Source organism: Pocillopora damicornis, chromosome 11 (assembly GCF_964200805.1).
Source record: "Pocillopora damicornis chromosome 11, jaPocDami1.2, whole genome shotgun sequence".
Taxonomy (NCBI): domain Eukaryota; kingdom Metazoa; phylum Cnidaria; class Anthozoa; order Scleractinia; family Pocilloporidae; genus Pocillopora; species Pocillopora damicornis.
Window position 1 is genome coordinate 9,454,581 of NC_142680.1, and position 18,076 is coordinate 9,472,656.

Consider the following 18,076-nt stretch of genomic DNA (forward strand, 5'->3'; position numbering starts at 1 on the left):
ATGTGGGCTCAGTTTTACCAGTTTCCCTTGCGCACGTCCGTTTCCGAATAGCTCTTAGCAGCGCGGGAACCAAACAAATGGTAGATATGGTAAATCTGACTTTGAATTGATTTTACATTTTTATCTCCAAAATGACTTCGTCCTCCTGCTGTTGGGTAAAGAAAACAATAAATGGACCTGTCCCAGCTCCAAGGTAAACTAATTTTGCGGTTTTGGGGTGTTTCGATGTCTAAATTGCATTTGACGTGCAAACGGATCGAACTTAAATTCCTATGCAATTTTTTTTATAGATTCGTTTTGATTTTTCTTAAGGCATTATCAGGCGTACTTAAACGGTATCGTGAACCATGATCTGAGATTTTGTATTTTGGATTATGTACAATCACTTTAAGAATAATAAGTTTGTTTCATGTTGTCTTCCTGAGCTCAGTAGCATTTAATTTTAAAATATTATAGTATCGTAGTTTTACGGCGAAGTTTTAAAATACTTAAAACTATTTCAAACGAATTGATCCACGGCACCATCAGTGAGTCTGCAGGGCGAGTGTAATTTCTAGTCCTTGAAAAAATTTACAGGTGCATCTTGCACGAGAATAATCATTGTTTATTAATAATATATTCTGGGTCTTCTGTATCATGGCAAAAATATTATTTTTTTATTATTACTTTTGTTATAATAATAATTATTATTATTACTATTATTATTATTACTATTATTATTATTATCATTTGTTGTAGTAGCAGTAGCAGTAGCAGTAGCAGTAGCAGTAGCAGTAGCAGTAGCAGTAGCAGTAGCAGTAGTAGACTAGTAGTAGTATTAGTACATCAAGTAGAGTGAACCCAGGTGGAAATCTTATTAAGATCTTGGAAGATCTTGTAAGATCTTGGAAGATCTTGTAAGAATCTTATAAGATGGCAATTAAGATGAAGATCTTACTAAGATCTTATTAAGAATTAATAATCTTAATAAGATCTTGCCAAATTTCTTGAACAAATCTTAACCAGGTTTGAGCATTGTAAGATCTTAAAAGATCTTATTAAGTTTATACAAGAATCTTGTAAGAATCTTGACAAAATTTAACAACACATGGGGATTAAGATCTTGGAAGGTTCTTAACAAGATCTTATTAAGTTTATTTAAGAATCTTGTAAGAATCCTCACAAAATTTTACAAGAAATGGGGGTTAAGATCTTGAAAGGTTCTCAACAAGATCTTATTAAGTTTATTTAAGAATCTTTTAAGAATCCTAAAAAAAATTTTACAACACATGGGCATTAAGATCTTGAAAGTTCTTAACAACATCATATAAAGTTCACTTAAGAATCTCAGTTGTAAGAATCCTAATCTTTAAGAAAAGGAAGATCTTACAAGCTTCTTGACAAGATCTTGGTAAGTTTGTTAAGAATCTTAATAATTAAGTAAGATTTGTAAATGTAACATCATAAAGATTCTAGACAGGATTTCATCTAAAGTTCATCTAAGAGTTTTGTAAGAATCAAAATTTTAAGATCAGTAGGAATTTAAATGTTCTTGACAAGATTTTATCAAGTTCATTCCAGTACATTCTTGAGTAACTTGAAATGCTTATCCTGTTCTGTTCATAAGAGAGCATGGGGATGCATAAGGCTTGAAACCTCTCACACCTGATGTGAAAAATCCCATGTCCAAAAGGGGATCAAATAACGTCAAGTAAGCTTCCATGGTATGGTGTGCAAATTTCAGACCCGAGAACACAATACACATGCAGCTGCTTTCTAATGAGGTAATTGTTCCACTGGAATTATGGTATCAACAGATTAAATTTGGACAGACTTTTCAGATTACATTTGATGATTGATTATGAAATATACTGAACAGCTAGTTTAAATAATCACTAATCATGTTCATAGGGAGTGTCTAGAAAGGGATTAAACCTTCCCATCTTTGCCTTGAACATAAAGACACCCATAGATAATGTCACCACATTCCACAAGCAAGAGACTTTCGCTGATATGGTTCAGAAAAAAAAATATGGCAGTATGCAGACAGATGGCAGAATGAAAAGATGTATTTAAAAAAAATTTATAGCTAGCTACTTGTAAAAATATTTTTCAAGAAAGTTGCACGAAATTTGTACTTTCACCAAGGCATTCCACGCCACAGCGCATACGCAGAATTGCAAATTGTACACTTGATCGTTGTTGTTAACCGTTTTTGCATCATATCGTTTCGGACAAAGTTCGACAGAAATTCTACTTTGGTCGAGTGTTATCTGCCTGGTTGAGAAATTTAACCGTGCCTTACAGCCCTAAAGAAGAAGAATGATTTTGAGAATTAGGATTTTACCGACCAAATTCTTTACAATATAACTAACAAATAAACATCGAAAATTTGCAGACCGGTCAGATGGCAGAAATTAAAAGTATTTTTAAAAAGTTTATAGGTAGTTACTTACAAAATACTTGCGAGAGTTGCGTGACATTTTGTACTTTCACTAAGGCTCTCCCCAGTCTCCCGCTACGGCCGGCGCAAAATTACAAATTGTTCACTCGACCGTTGTTGTCAACCGTTCACGCGCCATTTTGTTTCGGCAAAGTTCTACAGAAATTTTACTTTGGTTGAGTGTTATCTACCTCGTTGCGAAATTTAATTGTGTCTAAAGCCCTGGCGAAGAATAATGATCTCGAGAATTAGGATTTTACAAGCCAAGTTCTTTGCAAAATCACTAATGTTACTGTCGCTTAAAATACAGAAAATGACGCAGTCGGTAAGTAACATGAGTTTACAGCACACCAGAGAAGATAAATCGCGTTTTGCTTTTCTTGTGAAAGAACACTACGATTACACATTCAAGGTTGCGATATCCTTGTTTTATTCTGTCACGTGAAGTGGCCTCAGGTGAATAGTTTACTCATCTAAGCAGATAGAAAGCACATGTATGATTGTGCACGACACTCGCTTCATAACTCAAGGAACACATTGGTCTTGGTAGTTTAAGTATCTTGAGAAGATTTCCAAAAAAGCAACTAGTGCACGACTGCAACTGAAGCAAATGAAGGCAAATCATCCCGAAGGTAAGTGCTACTGACTTTTATTCATTAAGTTCACGTTATCAACATTACACATCTGCTGGAAGGTGATGCGATAGACTTATTTCTCGCACTTTTTAGATTCTTTTAGCATGGACGAAAAAAGTGACGATAAGTTTATGTAATTGCAAGGCCACGGTATTTTTATATAAGGCAAATCATAAAATCTCGTCAGGGTTCGATTTCGTCAGGAAGCGTTTTTGTTTAGAATTGAGTGGAAACTGACACGAGATGTAACGCTATCATCATCAAAACCCCGTAACGGCGGCTGCTAACCTTACTGCACTTGTAGCAATTCTCTCAAGTCAGTTTTAAAAGAGAGATTGTTCCGGATTTAAGTGTTGTAGGCAGAATCATCGTAGCTTCCAGTCGTCTCGCATGGAAATGGTTCACAATAAACAATTAATTTGTCTTCGGCTTTACTAATAACCACTAGAAGTTAAGCTAGAAGGGTGCAATAACAACGCGAAATCGATTATGGAATTACTTTATTCCCAAATAATGAATTATAAATTGCCACGTTCTACTTAAAAGTTTCCACTGATGATGATGAAAGCCAAACTGGGTTTGATTATCACGACCATGTCCACAGTGATGGGAATCTTCCCAAAGCAAACAAAAATTACCAAAAAATGGGAAGTTCTTCTGATGATGTAAGAACTCTAAATATTCAATGTTGGTGCATGATAGTTCATTTCCCCCCTCCTTCAAGACTTCATTGACTTAGATGGCTTAAGGAAGAATTTTGGCACTGTTATCCTGTTAATTTTTACTCTAACACATTCTATACCTGTATTAATTCCATGCAACATTTTTTGTATTTTGTTTGGTTCTGTTTAGTTTTTATTTGTTTTGTTTTGTGAATGTGTGTGTATTTTTTTCTGGTTTTCATTTAATGCTGAGTCATGATTCCTTGCTTCCCTTTCTCACAATTTTCTTTGTTCTAAAGGTTAATGAAACTTAATTCAGTGGAGGGATTGCTCAACAAATGTAAACATTTTTTCAATTCATATTCACAGGAGAACTGGAGAAATAGGATCACCTGTAAAAATGATTTTATCCTGAATAAAGTAGACTTTGAGTCCCATCTTAATGCTACAAGCACAGAATGGGATAGAAGGGTGGCAACTCCTGATTGTAAAAAGGTAATTTTTCATTTATCAACTTTTTGTGGGAATTTGGAATAGCTGTTTCAGCAGTGCAAAGCGTAAACAAAGTTTGTTGGATTGGAGTTGGGCAGTGCAAATTGCCAAGATTCATAACTGGGAACCTGTGCATAAAAATTTTGCTCTTAAAGATGATAAATTCTTGTTAAAGATAGTCACTACCTCCTTTCCTTTGCATACAGATGAGGCATGATGGTGATCAAGGAGAACCATTGAGAAGCTCCTCCCCTCTACCTTAGTAAGTACTCCTCACAATGAAACCAAGCTCCTATTACTCCTCTCTGGCAGGGATTTTAAAAAATACGCTCTCAAGGTTTTATTATATTTTGTACCTGTATACCAATTACTATTTTCTTTTTTTCTTTTTTTCTTCCCACAGGAGCCATAAATCAGAAATTTGGTGATGCCCAAATGAATAAGAGGTGGTCTCAAATAAGGCTCTACTTGAATAAAAAAAATTGCTTGGATTCCAAGAGAAAAGTTCACAATGTAGAGGGCAATGTTGAATGAACTAAAGCTTGGTTGATATTTGTACAAAATTGAAATATTTGCAAATTTGCTTGTCAAGTAGCTGTCAAATTGACTAAAATACCAACTGAGATGAGTGTTGTGAGCTTTAATTCTTTGAACACGTTTGCTGCAATACAAAATTTTGTTGTTTTTTTTTTTGTTTTCATGCTTAAATTATTCTAAAAGAAGAAAAACCATTGCAGTTTGAATCAAACGAAGAACAATTTAAAACTGGGACATGCCTTTAGTTATTATGGCTTATTTGTGTAAGGATAACTATGGTAGTTCAAATCAAACTGTCAAATGACTCCAACAATTAAAACAATTGTTTTTTTTAAATTTTTAAAACACACCAAAGGGAAGAACAAGAACTCTTCTTGTACAGTTGTCATTTAAATCGTGCATGTTTACCAGTTAACGTTTCTTATCAAGATATTTTTTAGTAATTAATTTCACAGTGTTGAGAATTTGCAATAAATTTTGCTTAATGTTGGATGAAGAAATTCTTTCTTAGTTGTGATCTCCATTCCTCAATCATCCAGTTACTGAATATTGCATAAACCATCAGTTACCTACTATGGTCTGAAAAAAATATGATACTTAAGAATTTTTACAGATTCTGCAAAAATTCTTGTAAGTTGTTTGAAAATCTCACAAGTTCTTGTAAGTTCTTTTAGAGATCATTAAGACATTGTTGAGAATCTTAACAAGTTCTTTTGAAAACTTGTGAAGGTACTTAATTAAGATTCTTGTCACAGGAATCCTACCAGATCTTGTAAGATTCTTGTAAGTTTCTTACTAAGATACTTATCAAGATTCTTAGTTAAGAATCTTATAGAATCTGGTAAGATCTTGTCACAAGATTCTTACAAGAATCTTGTAAGATCTTACAAGATCTGGTAAGATCTTGTCGCAAGATTCTTACAAGAATCTTGTAAGATCTTACAAGATCAGGTAAGATCTTGTCACAAGATTCTTACAAGAATCTTGTAAGATCTTACAAGATCAGGTAAGATCTTGTCACAAGATTCTTACAAGATCTTGTAAGATCTTACAAGATTCTTGTAAGATCTTACAAGATTCTTGTAAGATCTTACAAGATTCTTACAAGATTCTTGTAAGATCTTACAAGATTCTTGTAAGAATCTTGTGACAAGATCTTACAAGATCTTGTAAGGTCTTACAAGATTCTTAATTAAGAATCTTAATAAGAATCTTAGTAAGAAACTTACAAGAATCTTAGTAAGATCTTAATAAGATTTCCACCTGGGGAAGATTGCATGACAACAGTCTCATAGCTGTGGGCTAAGATAATTGTTGGTGACCATCACGAGGTTAGCCCTACTGCCCGCAAAAGTTCAAGAGCAAAGGGAAAAACTCTGAACATTTGGGAAATATTTTTGAGGAAAAAAATATGTTGGCTGTTATAAAATAGTTTTATTCTATAGAGAAATTTTGAGTCTGATCTTTTTTATTTTGCTGACAAGTCATTAGTTCTCAGTATTTTATCTTTTTCCTCTTTTCTTAAGTTCAAGATTTACAAGAAAATATGTAATGTAAATAATATTATATATACTGGTAATGATACAAATAAAAATGGTAAAATCCAAACCCTACATACTCAAAAAAAGGTCTTAAAGGTATATAATACTAAAAAGACCTTTTTTTAGCAAGAATCTTTATGAAGGATTTGATTTTAAAAACGTTTTAGTGTAATTTTTATATATAAAAAAAAAATGTTATTACAATAATATTTATTGTTCTTATTATTTACATGGTGGCCAATTGTGCTGCATTCTTTTTGTTATTTTGATGTTGTGCCTTTTTCACCCTTGAACTCTCAAGATCTGATTACTTCAGTCTTCAAATTTTCCTATAAATTAGTGAGGAGAATTGTGTTAGATCAAGATAATAACTTCTACCTGATAAGTTTGAGTTTTCTCAGTACCTGTTTGCTAGATGATGTATGGATATTATAGGGAGAAGTTACGTACATTAAAGTTCACACAGCAACCAGGTGGACAATCAGACATAGTTTGATGCTACTCTGGTTTGCACATTTAATGAATGTAACCAAAGATTACTGAATTGTAACTTCTTCGGTTACATTCATTAAATCTGCAAACCAGAGTAGCATCAAACTATGTCTGAGAAGTTACTTGCTAATCTCTTCTGGTTGTTAAAGAGTTAGATGTTTGAAATGCAAATTGAAGGCTTCCTTTTTTCATTTTAAAATTATTGTTGTAAAAGTGATACTCATTATCTGATAGCAAAATTTAAAAAGGAGTTCATCGAAAGGGTGAAAATTGTGTGTTTCTCAGGCAGGGTCATGCAGCAGCGGTTGTTGACAAGAAGGCATACATCTTTGGTGGTAGCAGTGGGAGTTGGTTTGGTGGCGAACACAGTGAATCCACCAGTGACCCTGTTTACTTGAATGACCTGTTTGTTCTTAAAAGTAAGTTGCTGCACAAAGTCTGTTCATAGGATCCATCATCAGTCATATTATACCACAAAATGCTTGAAAGGGTTTTCTGCAATTAAAAGCAAGTGCCTTTAATAACACAAGATTATAGGACTCTCAGACTCACTATTGGGGATTTTTTTAATATCTGGATGAAACTGTTGTTCAGTAACGGAATTCTTTAATGGTGCCCATAAAGCCTTATCTGTTGCCATGACAACAGGACAGCTGGCTTAGAGAAGAAGAAAGCTGTCAAAAAAATAGTGCACTAAGTTGAAATTGAAATTACTGGGGAAGATTTTGGATGAAAGAGTCAACATTTCTTATTCTTAATTAAAGTTTCAATTTTATTTTGCAAATAAACACATTCAGCTTTTGGAAACATACAGGCCCTGCAATGTTCATTTGATTTGTGGTCACCCTTGTTGTTTATAACTTTTGCTAGATAATTTCACCAGAGGATTTTGCTTGGGATTCATTTGTTTGGATCCATTCTCCCTCAGCTTAAATAGCCTTGAGCCTCGATCCTTAAACTTTAAATTATCCAGGATTTCATTACTAGGAAATGCCTGATACCTTGTTTTCATTATTAGTTGGAATACAGGTCACCTGGGAAAGATTGCAACAACTGGGAGATATACCTTGTGTAAGGGATGGACACACTTTGAGGTACACAAAAGGAAGCTTATTTCAAACAGACAAATTTATGAAATGATAAAGGAGACTTATGACCACAGTTCTTCATTATGGGAACATAATAGACCTTGAAAATAGCTTATTTAAGTTCCAAAAGAAAAAAAACACTGGGCATGTAGTCTGTATATGTTACATTAAATGCATTCACACCTGAAATGCCCCAAACTGCTTGTGCCTAATGTTAAAGTGTCAATTAATTATTTATAATTAAAAGTGATGTTTAAGTATCATCTTTCGTAGAAATATTTCAGTGACTTAAGGGGTACTAGAAAGGGGTAATCTGGTGCATTTACAACAAAATGTTCACACTGGGCAAAATGGCATCTGTGCCGCTGACTCTTTGTGAAGTCCACAAATTTATTTTCCTTGTTCATTATACTAAAGATCTCATTTGAGAATGTTATTAAATTTTCAGTGCTGTTGGTACTGTTCTCTATCTTTTTGGTGGATTAAATTATCCAGAATCTGATGAATGTTTAGATGGGTTGTATGCCTATGATATTGGTTAGTATAAATTATGGCATTACTAAATGTAAACCATTGTTAATGTTAATTACTGTTGAAGTATAATAATTTTTTAGGTCAAGTTAAAATTTGATAGAACTTGTTTGACTGTAGAGGAGATGTAGTAGCATAATAATTGGTGTGCTGGACTCCTTCTGAGGGTTCAGGGTTTGAGACTGGCATGGGTAGGGTCAATGGGATGAGTTCTTGGGCAAACTCTTACGTTCACAGTGCCTCTCTCTCCCAAGGGGTAGCCTTGCCATTGACTAAAATCTCATCCAGGAGGGAGTAGTAATTTACTTCTAGACGCTTCATGCCAAGGAAACTGGAAGAAGCCCTAGCTGAATAGGCCACTTACCGGTAGCTAGACCACATTGTTAGACCACAGTGCTGTATATGAAAGTTTAGAAATGATTAATTCTTGGTGATCAAGAGGATCATGATGGCTGCTTAAAATTTTCTGGGTCTCTGTCAAATATTTTGGGCCTACCAAAAAGAAAAAAAAAATCCCTCATATTGATGAGCACTACATGAGGTAGTTAGTGAGCTAAACAATGTAATTGCAACTATTTCTTTTTTTTTTCTTTTTTCAATCTGTTGGTCACCAACAGATTCACTTGTTCCGGCAACCAAAATGGTCTTGTCATGGAGTGCTGATGTGGAGAGAAGGTTGAAGGGTTAAAATAAGAGTAGCATTTAATGATTATTGTATTTTTCTTCATTATTTTACAGGGACATTATCTTGGGAGTTGTGTCCAACTCAAGGACGTCAACCCAAAGCCTTAGGACACACAACTGCAGTAGTAGGAGACACATTGTATATATTTGGAGGAATTTATCATGGGACTGCCACAAATACTCTCTATATGCTGAACACAGGTGTGCTTACTAATAAAGAAATGTAATCTCTAGTTGATTTACAGAATCTTATTTTAGTATAAACCCCTCTAAGTGGCTGGTATGTTGAATGATAATGTCCATGGCTGAGAGATTGTCCAAAGAATGAATATTTGGCTGAGAAGCAAAACTTGGGGGTAAACTGTGAAATTTGAGAACAATCTGGCAGCCAAGGTATTGTACTATGCCTTTGCATACTAAATAAGCATGCTTGCCATGGTTTCTCCCTAGATGGAAGGTTCTTTGTTCATATTGTAATTATATGCGGTTCGTGCTTAAAAATAGAACCATTTATATTGTGTGAGAGTGCAAGAATTAGACTGTTGAGTTGCTGAATAAACTTCACTCTTAAAAAGAAAGCTTGTCTTGTCCAAATACTTCTTCATGTTTGGAGCAAGGAAAGCCCCTCATGAGGAAACAGAAGGTTATCAGCATTGAAAATATGCCATTGCTATCAGTTGTTTTAACTTGGTTTTTTTTGCCAAAGGGAATTTAACATGGACTCCTCTAAAAGCATCTGGAAACCCTCCCTCACCCAGGTATTCATTCTTATAATTGTAGGAATACATGAGTTAAAATTATCTTTTTGTGGTATATTATCTCACTGTTTTAGTACATACTAAAACAAATATTTACCTCAGTGTATAGAGGAGTATGTTAACCGTGCCCCCTCACGGCTTGTCATTTTCCACCAGTAGCTACCTTCACTTCTATTATTTGTTGTCAATTTTTCTGTCAATAATTGTTGTTAACTAGAGCTTAGTTGAGAGGAGCAGTTGTTTGATGTTTGACATTATGGCCAAGGGGGTGGGCATTGATTTGGGAAGGGGGCTTATAAAAGTGTAACCCTTATTTAAGGAAATGCAAAAATGTAATTTTATTTACAAGACACTTTTGACTGGCGATTTCTTGTTTCAGATGTGATCATGCTTGCACTGTGGCTGGTGAGAAGTTTTACATTATGGGAGGGACTGGGGGAAAGAAGCTGTGGTATAATGATTTTCATGTCTTTGATACAGGTATGGAAGAAATTGGTTAATATAATGTTTAGTGTTGCAAACTTTTTCATTTCAATTTTCTCTCAATTCCCAAACAAAAGTAATTCGTTATTTCTCCATATAGTGAAGAAATCCAGCCAAAGTAGACAAATGTTCTAAATACATCTCTTGATCTTGTTTGCTTTCTAAAGAGGTACCCAGCAGGTCAAAAACTTTTTCCTTTTTCTTCACAAAGAAGGCAAACCATTTCAAAAATGTACTGATGCCAAACACTTTGGGACAGAACCACTTAATGTCACCAACATCAGAATCCCTCCTGTGTTATAAATCTAACACACCATTCAAAGTTAAACAAAGGGTATAATGAAAGACTGCTTCACACATACTAATGAGCTTCTTTCAAGCATATTTTTTTGAGTGCATTTGAAAAAATTGCACGCATGTGTGCGCTTTCTTTAATACAGTTTTCATTTGCATTTAGGGCCAAGTATTTCTGAGCTGTACAGTATGTATGTTTGATTTTACTCTGCAGTGACACTGAGATGGGAAGCTGTTAATGTACAGGGTCATAAACCACACACAAGGAGTCTTCACACCTTGTGTGCACATCATAGCAAGGTATTGTATGAAACACCCTTAAAACAGCAGTGAGTGTCTTAAAAAACATAAAGTGGTGTTAAATACTTAAGCTAACTTGATGCTGATGTACCATAGGATTCTAGTTATGTTTTGGATTGGCAAGAGGAACCATGATCTGGGCAGTAGAGGAGTTCTTATTACAGAAGCATGATGAATTATGTGAAATGAGCAATGATAATGCTCAACACTTGTACTCCTCTGGAAAGACTGTACACTTCTGGTTCAAATTTCCCACCCCCAGTGCACAGATGACAGTCAAATGCCGATGGGAAATGCCTGTGGGTCTGTGGGTTTCCCTGAGGAGGGGGAGGAGGTTAAAGCTTCAAATTGATTGGCGCATTACAAGGTTGAATAAGTGTGAATTAAGTTACCATGATTTGAAACAAGATTTTCCATTTGTCATCAGTTGTTATGTGTGAATTTTGGACCAGTTTTAATTCTCATCCAAATAAATGAGAACAAGAAAAGGAAATGCCCTAGTTTGGGGGAGGGGGGGGGGGGGTTGAAGGGGGGGTTACCCATGTCTGGCTATAAAAAGGGATGGGAGAGTAGGGGTTTAAGAACAAATGCATATTTTATTTCCATTTCTATTTGTTACAGGTACATTGACACTTGATATTTCTTTCTTTTTTAATGATAACTGAATTATATTTATTTAAAAGGCATTGAATATATAGATATATCACGATTTGTAATTATTTTCAATGGTGCCCCTAATTTTTAATATTTTTTCCATCTTCTTCTACAGGACATTTATTTATTTGGGGGTTCAAATGATGTGGCAAAAGTTACAACACCGTTTGATGACATATACAAGCTTAGTTTGAGTGAGTAAACAGCTTGTTTCTTCATTATCCTTTTTTTGTCAAGACAACTTAACTGTGCAATATGGGCTACACACTCAAAAAAGTTACATCTGAGTTCGCCAACTCAAATTTTGGGGAAAAAACATCAAAAATAAATCGAAAAAATCACTTTAAGATTTCCGCACAGCTCCCTGCTATAGTGAAACAAAGGCGTAGTGCCAAAGGTATTATTTTGTTGTTGCTATTGTTTTGTTTCTCTGAGAAGTGTTTGCACAGTGGATTATAGGGAGAGAAAAATCTTATGGAAATGTCAAGCAGAGTCTTGAGAAAGTTGTTTTGTACTGGTTGCTTCATTGAACGTACACCAACGTAAAATCATTTACCATTAAAACGGGGAATACTTTGAATCCTTATTTATCATTTTAATGTAAGTGATGTGGTGTTGGCTTGGTATATTCTTATGACTCGGCCATCTTGATTTGCATATTACGGTAATTTAGTATTATCAACTGAGTCGATAGCGTAAATAGGCGACCGTAAGGAGTTTCAAAGCTGACGTCTCGGAGCGAAAGACTGAAAGACCCTTCGCTCTGACTGAGGGCTAATGCTCGAAAAGTCAGCTGTGAAACTCTTTATGGTGGCCAATTTACGTTATCGACTCAGTTGATAATACTAAATTACTATGTTATACTCTCCCACCGACGCAGCGCCACAGTTTCTTTAAAAACCGACCCCCTTGATTGATTTGCGTCTTGCTTGGCTTCTCACTCTACTCTCCATCTATCGTGTGATATATTGCATGAAGTGCAGCCAATCAGATTGCAGCATTCTGTGATAGAGCGTCGGTAGATTTATGCTAAGAATCGTTAGTCTTTGCAGACAAATGTCCAAGCATATTTTTAGGTGAAATGGGAGCTGTTATTTATACCTGGGTACGTTATCCCGTTTCAGCTAAACTGAAATGGAAGAAACTTCAATGTTCCGGTGAAGGACCTGACAGAAGGCACGGGCATACTGCTGTGATGATTTACGGACAGGTAAAGCTTTAAATACTTAACCTTGTGTTTGTCAAAGAAGCTAAAAAGAAGGTTTGTGTCCCATCAAGAAAGAAAGGTTTCACGCAGATCATTGATATTGATTTATTCTCTTTCTCTGCCTTTTCCAGCTCATAATTTTTGGCGGAATGGATGACCAGAAGGATTTTGATGATGTTTGCATATTGCAGACACGTGCTGCCTTGAAGCACCTCCCCCAAGAAATGACAGGCAAGTTACTAAATTACTTCAGTTAAAAACACAGTGATGTTTCTTTCAGGATGGGAGTGGTTTTGCAACTTGTCTGCAGAATACTCAGTCCTTTGTTTTTGGCTGTGCGTAGTCTTCTCTCCTCCTGTGAGGCTGGAAAAATACGGAAATCATTTAAAGAACACAGAGAAAAATATATTTTTAAACATTCTGGCAGTTATTCTCTACTCCAATGTAAAGCTGACTGTTCGTATTTGAATTTTTTTAGAAACAGACGTACTGTCGTCATCTCTGTCCAGGTTTGTTTATTATTGCTATTATGATGATGATGATAATGATTATTATTGCTGTTGTTATTTTCAAAACAAACAATCTTCTCAAGAGATTTAAGGATTAGTAATCGTTACGCAATGCAGATTTATCTTGAGCGGGTTGATGTTCCAGCCATAGTTAGCACAGTACACTCATGTGAAGGAGAGGTATTGATGCTTTAAACTATCAGTGAAACTGGACTTGATTCTGTGCTTTCCTTGAGAACCAAAACTCTGCACCCTACAGAACCGCCTTAGATCAGCCCTACCCTCAAGAACCTGATTAAGAAACGCCAAAGAGCTCGCAATCAAGGCGATCATACTGGGTTTAGACTCATGCGAAATTGTATCAATCATAAACGCACGTAATGTCGATCTGACTGCAATGAGCGCCGAGCATCTGAAGGAGTGCTCCCCGTCTGAGTGGTGGAAGGAAATAAAGCGACTTGGTCGTGTCACTAACTCCTCTGGAGTAGGGAACAATGTGAGGAAGGCTGTCCGTCACCTTGAAGGTGATCGCGATATATCGCCCACTGACTTTGCTAATCATGTCAACTGAGCCTTTTTGACTGCAACAGAAGGGTTTTTTCGCTCACCCACATTCCCCGCCATTCAAAACACTCTGGTTTGTTTGCAATAGATTGCGTGAGAGGTTCGAGCTCTTTGTCTTGACCTAAAGACGAACGACACAATTATCACACATTTTCGACAGACTCTCACAAGGAACACGCACTTTTTTGTACATGTGAGCTCATGGTCACGTGAGCAGTGAGACATAAAACAACAACTCAAAAGCTCCCTAAGGGAGTGGGGAGTGACTAAATTAGTATATACTGATATATTTTTCAGTGGCGGTAGTGATATGTTAGGCCCCCTGACATCTTACGGTTTGTCGATACAAGTTCCTGCACCGTACAGACCTGTTATTCCTGCTGTTACCGAGGTAAGGATTCAATACAGAATTTTTCCTGACAATACCAATACTATTTCAAGAATACAAGTGATAAGAATAAAGAAAAATATTACTTAGGGATTTACAAGTTGATCCTATACCAAATTCTCCGAACTGATATAAGAATTGTATGGGAGACAGTAAGGAGAATTACTAATGAGATATTGGGAGTGAAAGGGTTAATGTGATATCCCAAGGTCAACCATGGAGGAAGAACAAAAAAAATTAAAAAACATCAACGGAACATTTATATTATTTCATGAAAATGTTTATCTCCTCTCAAGTCCCAAACACAAACACGACGTTATGTTAATGATGCAGCTTTCTTCGTGTCTGCAAAAAAAAAAAAAACACAAAAATTATGGACCTTCACTGCAAGTCTAGTAGCCAATTTTTTTTCTTCTTCCTCTGTTGCCCCACTTCTTTCTGTATAGGACTCTTATATACTTACATTTTTGAAACGTGCAAACATTGACAAGGCTAGGCCATAATACAGGGAGCTATGCTGTCTGCCCTACGCACGGAGTGCGTGGCTCCTTAAATGACCCCTGCTAACCAGTACAGATAGGGAAGATGCAGGAGACGGAACCCACGGTTTACCGTTCTTATCGGAGAAGACTACTGTAAAAATGACTAATATCATTTGCAGATGTCATAGCAAAGGCATCACATTCTACTTAGTTATTCTTTTAAGACCCTGAGAGCTGGTCCGATCTTGGGCTTGAACCCTTGACCGGCTGCAAAGCAGCCTGGGACTCTTCAACACGAGCCACTGAACGAAGCGCGGTTATCCTCTTGCCATGGCGACCAAAACGTTTGCAACTTGGAGTGCTGCCTCGCTGAGCAGGGTCTGTTACAGAACTCCAAAACTGATAGCGTATTTTATTGAATGTGTAGCCTGCTAAACCCCCTGAGTTTGATGATGTGAAAGCGTCGTTCACCAAACGAGTTGAAGAGATTTTTGAAGATCTTTCAAACAAGTATGCGGAGGTTCAAACGTAAGTCTTTGTGTGTGTTTTTTTTGTGTACCTGCTTTTTGTTGTTAAGGTTTGTTTTGAGGACTAAACTTTTTCTACAGGCTGCGAAAAGTGTAATCCGTTTGTAATAGTATACTAATGCAAACATTTTCGCACGGTTAACGGCTTTGAGCACCGCAGTTGATCCCTGGTAGTGTAGGGAGATGAAATTGATAAGAAACAATTAAAAATTGAAATTTTGGTTCTAAGGAATTCATTTTAAAAATTGTATCAGTAAATAGGATACTTGAATGATGACTCGTACAATTTGGTACAGGTAAACACTCCTGAACTTTTCAAAGATATAACTGCATTTAGTATTTCCGACTTTGAGAAATCTATTCGTGCTTTAGTTGTGTTGTTAGTGTACTGAGCTCACGCAAATCCATAGTTTGTGTGGTTGATGAAATTGATGCACATAGCGCGGTTGTGGTAGATCTTGTAGAAAGTGCATATGGAACTATCTGTGTGCGATATAGTAAGTGTTTTTGCGGTGGTTGGCATGATTAATGAAATTGCCGCACTTGGTGTAGTTTCTTGATGTTGCGGTAATTTGGGCATTTGAAGCTGCTGCTGGATTTGTTGTGCTTTGCGTATTTAGTGTTGTTGCCTTATTTGATGCCCTTTTGGTGCAGTTTTGGCAGCTTGTGCGATTGGTGTAGTTCGTGAAATTCCGTGAATTTGACTTTTTTTTTTCATGTTGCTTACTAAGACGTCTCTATTAAATTTTCCGATCGTAAAACGTCAAACTTGAATGCAGAGTTGGTTTTGTTCGAAGTATATTCTTAAAACTTTCTCTGTGAGGCACACTAACGGATTCAGGTCTTGTTATTGAAGACTACCCCTCTGCGTCGCAAGAGTTTGTCTATCAAACACTCACAGCGCTGTAAAATTGATTCTTCATACACAGCACAACCTTTTTCATGCCTGTTTCGTGCGTCTTTTTCAGACAGAGGGAAGCGTTGAAGAACGCGGTGGAAGCTTTCCAAGAAGAAAGGACATCACATATTGAGTTGTATGAGAAACAACAGAAGGTAAAAGCTGACTTTATGGTATTATCATCATTCCTCAATACTTATTACCATACAGTTTATTATTATTATTATTATTATTATTATCATTATTATTATTAATTAGATGAATTTACGTTGTTTTCGTTCTGCTTAGGAAAGGTGCGGCTTAAATTGTGCGTCGATAAATTCGAAGCTTTAACATTTTTGCCCTCCTTCCCCCCCCCCGGGGGAAAAGTGTCGTATTTGATGGTCGATTTTCTAAAAGGCAAAATCAGCAACTATGACTTTCCACTCATTAACCAGGCTTCAAGACATAGCCTTTAACGACCTTTTCTTCTGAGCCACCAGCTCGCGAAATTGAACTCTCTTTACCTTTAAAGACTTTTATATTAAAAGGTAAACACATGTATTCCGCCGGAAGGATTTGACACTTCCAGTCCAAATCCCCCTAACCCCTGGTCACGGATGACGGTTGACTGCACTGGGGTTGCCTGAGGGGGAGAGGGGGGAGGAGCTTAAGACCTGAATAGATCGGCGTATTATGTTTATATACTCTTACTCAAAAGGAGCTGGAGGACATGATAAACAAACACAGAGTAGAAAATGAGGAATGGATAAACGCACGGAAACAAGAACTTGACGAGGAAAGACATAGATTAGAATTGGAAAAGGTATTTTGTAAAATTGCTGATTTTAATTTTGATATCTTTTAACAGTTATTTACGTTGCACTTCGGATTTTTTTTAGCCTTCCAACACAACTTGAAATGGAATCTTTAGTAATTATTGACTTGCCGTTAATATTTTTATTTATTTTTGCTTACTTGAAACGAGGCTAAATGTAATTTAGGTTAGGTTAAGTCACAGCAGCGGTTTACTAAGCCGGTTTGGAGGTAGACTTTGCCATGTGCTTTCACTCGGTTTGCTTTGTTACTGTGTGTACAGTTATTTGTTCCTGTAATTATGGCGTGATTTTGCAGTTTTGTAGCGTTCCTCCTGTGTCCTTTTTTTGGAATGTACCACCTTGTACTGTATTTTCCACATCTAGACTACGTGTTGAACTATCGTTGGTTGTGCATTTTTTTTTCAAAGTCAGTTTACTGCTGTTGATTTTCGTAGTGTTGATTGCTTTTCATGTACTGAAATCAGTTTCACTGTTCTTTTAAAAGGGTCAATTGGTTGAAGAAAGGGAAAGACTCCGAAAGGAAAAGCTAGAATTTGGCGAAAAAATTGAAGCTATCGAAAAGCTCGGTGGTGGAGCCAACCCTCTATTGAATGGAGTTAGCTAAACACAGAATCATTCAATAATACATTGGAGCGCTTTTCGACTGACTGTCGTAAAACCGAAACCATAATAATCACAACGACCAATCAGAAGAAAGGAAAATACCTTAAAGAGCCAATGAGAACTCAGAGTACAACCGACAAAACTTTCTAACGCGCGGGAAAACGCGGGCGACGAAGTCGTGACTGGTATCAGTTTTGCTTTTGATTGGTTGAGAGAATGGCGCAAATTTGCGGGACCAATCAAAACGAATAAAAAAAACGACAACAACAAACAATTACGGATCACTTTCCGACCCTTGATTGGAATTTGCATCTAGACTATCAACGAAATTAACTAGGTAGAGAATTCCACCAAGTGAATCGAAACACCTCACAGAAAAGCACTTCAATGACGCTTTACATGTAATAAAGCACAAATATTTGTTTATAATGAGTAGTGTCCGTATTTCTTCAGCGGAGTATATTCTTTGCCCTACCCAAACATAATTCACCGAGGCGTTATTGCTAG

The 18,076-nt window shown here is 36.3% G+C and overlaps 1 protein-coding gene and 1 long non-coding RNA gene across 4 annotated transcripts; both read left to right on the top strand.

Annotated features, from left to right (window-relative positions):
• Positions 1–24: 24 nt before the first annotated feature.
• Positions 25–17,998, top strand: LOC113671171 (kelch domain-containing protein 3). 2 transcript variants are annotated; one of them, XM_089188040.1, is made up of 17 exons: positions 25–193; positions 7,067–7,200; positions 7,800–7,875; positions 8,318–8,406; positions 9,139–9,285; positions 9,791–9,842; positions 10,222–10,322; positions 10,834–10,919; positions 11,689–11,767; positions 12,698–12,783; positions 12,912–13,011; positions 13,259–13,289; positions 14,151–14,244; positions 15,151–15,251; positions 16,219–16,303; positions 16,849–16,953; positions 17,451–17,998. In XM_089188040.1, exons 1-17 carry the CDS (start codon positions 132–134, stop codon positions 17,568–17,570), a joined length of 1,548 nt encoding a protein of 515 aa, XP_089044166.1. In that variant the 5' UTR covers positions 25–131; the 3' UTR covers positions 17,571–17,998. The 2 variants fall into 2 exon arrangements, with proteins under 2 accessions (XP_089044166.1, XP_089044167.1); XM_089188041.1 differs by having other exon boundaries at positions 13,265–13,289.
• Positions 2,046–5,738, top strand: LOC149037369 (uncharacterized). Of its 2 annotated transcripts, none has more exons than XR_016180808.1 (3): positions 2,046–4,214; positions 4,615–5,644; positions 5,700–5,738. It is a non-coding gene; the product is annotated as an uncharacterized LOC149037369 (long non-coding RNA). The 2 variants fall into 2 exon arrangements; XR_016180809.1 differs by lacking the exon at positions 5,700–5,738 and having other exon boundaries at positions 2,059–3,054; positions 4,089–4,214; positions 4,615–5,248.
• Positions 17,999–18,076: the final 78 nt, after the last annotated feature.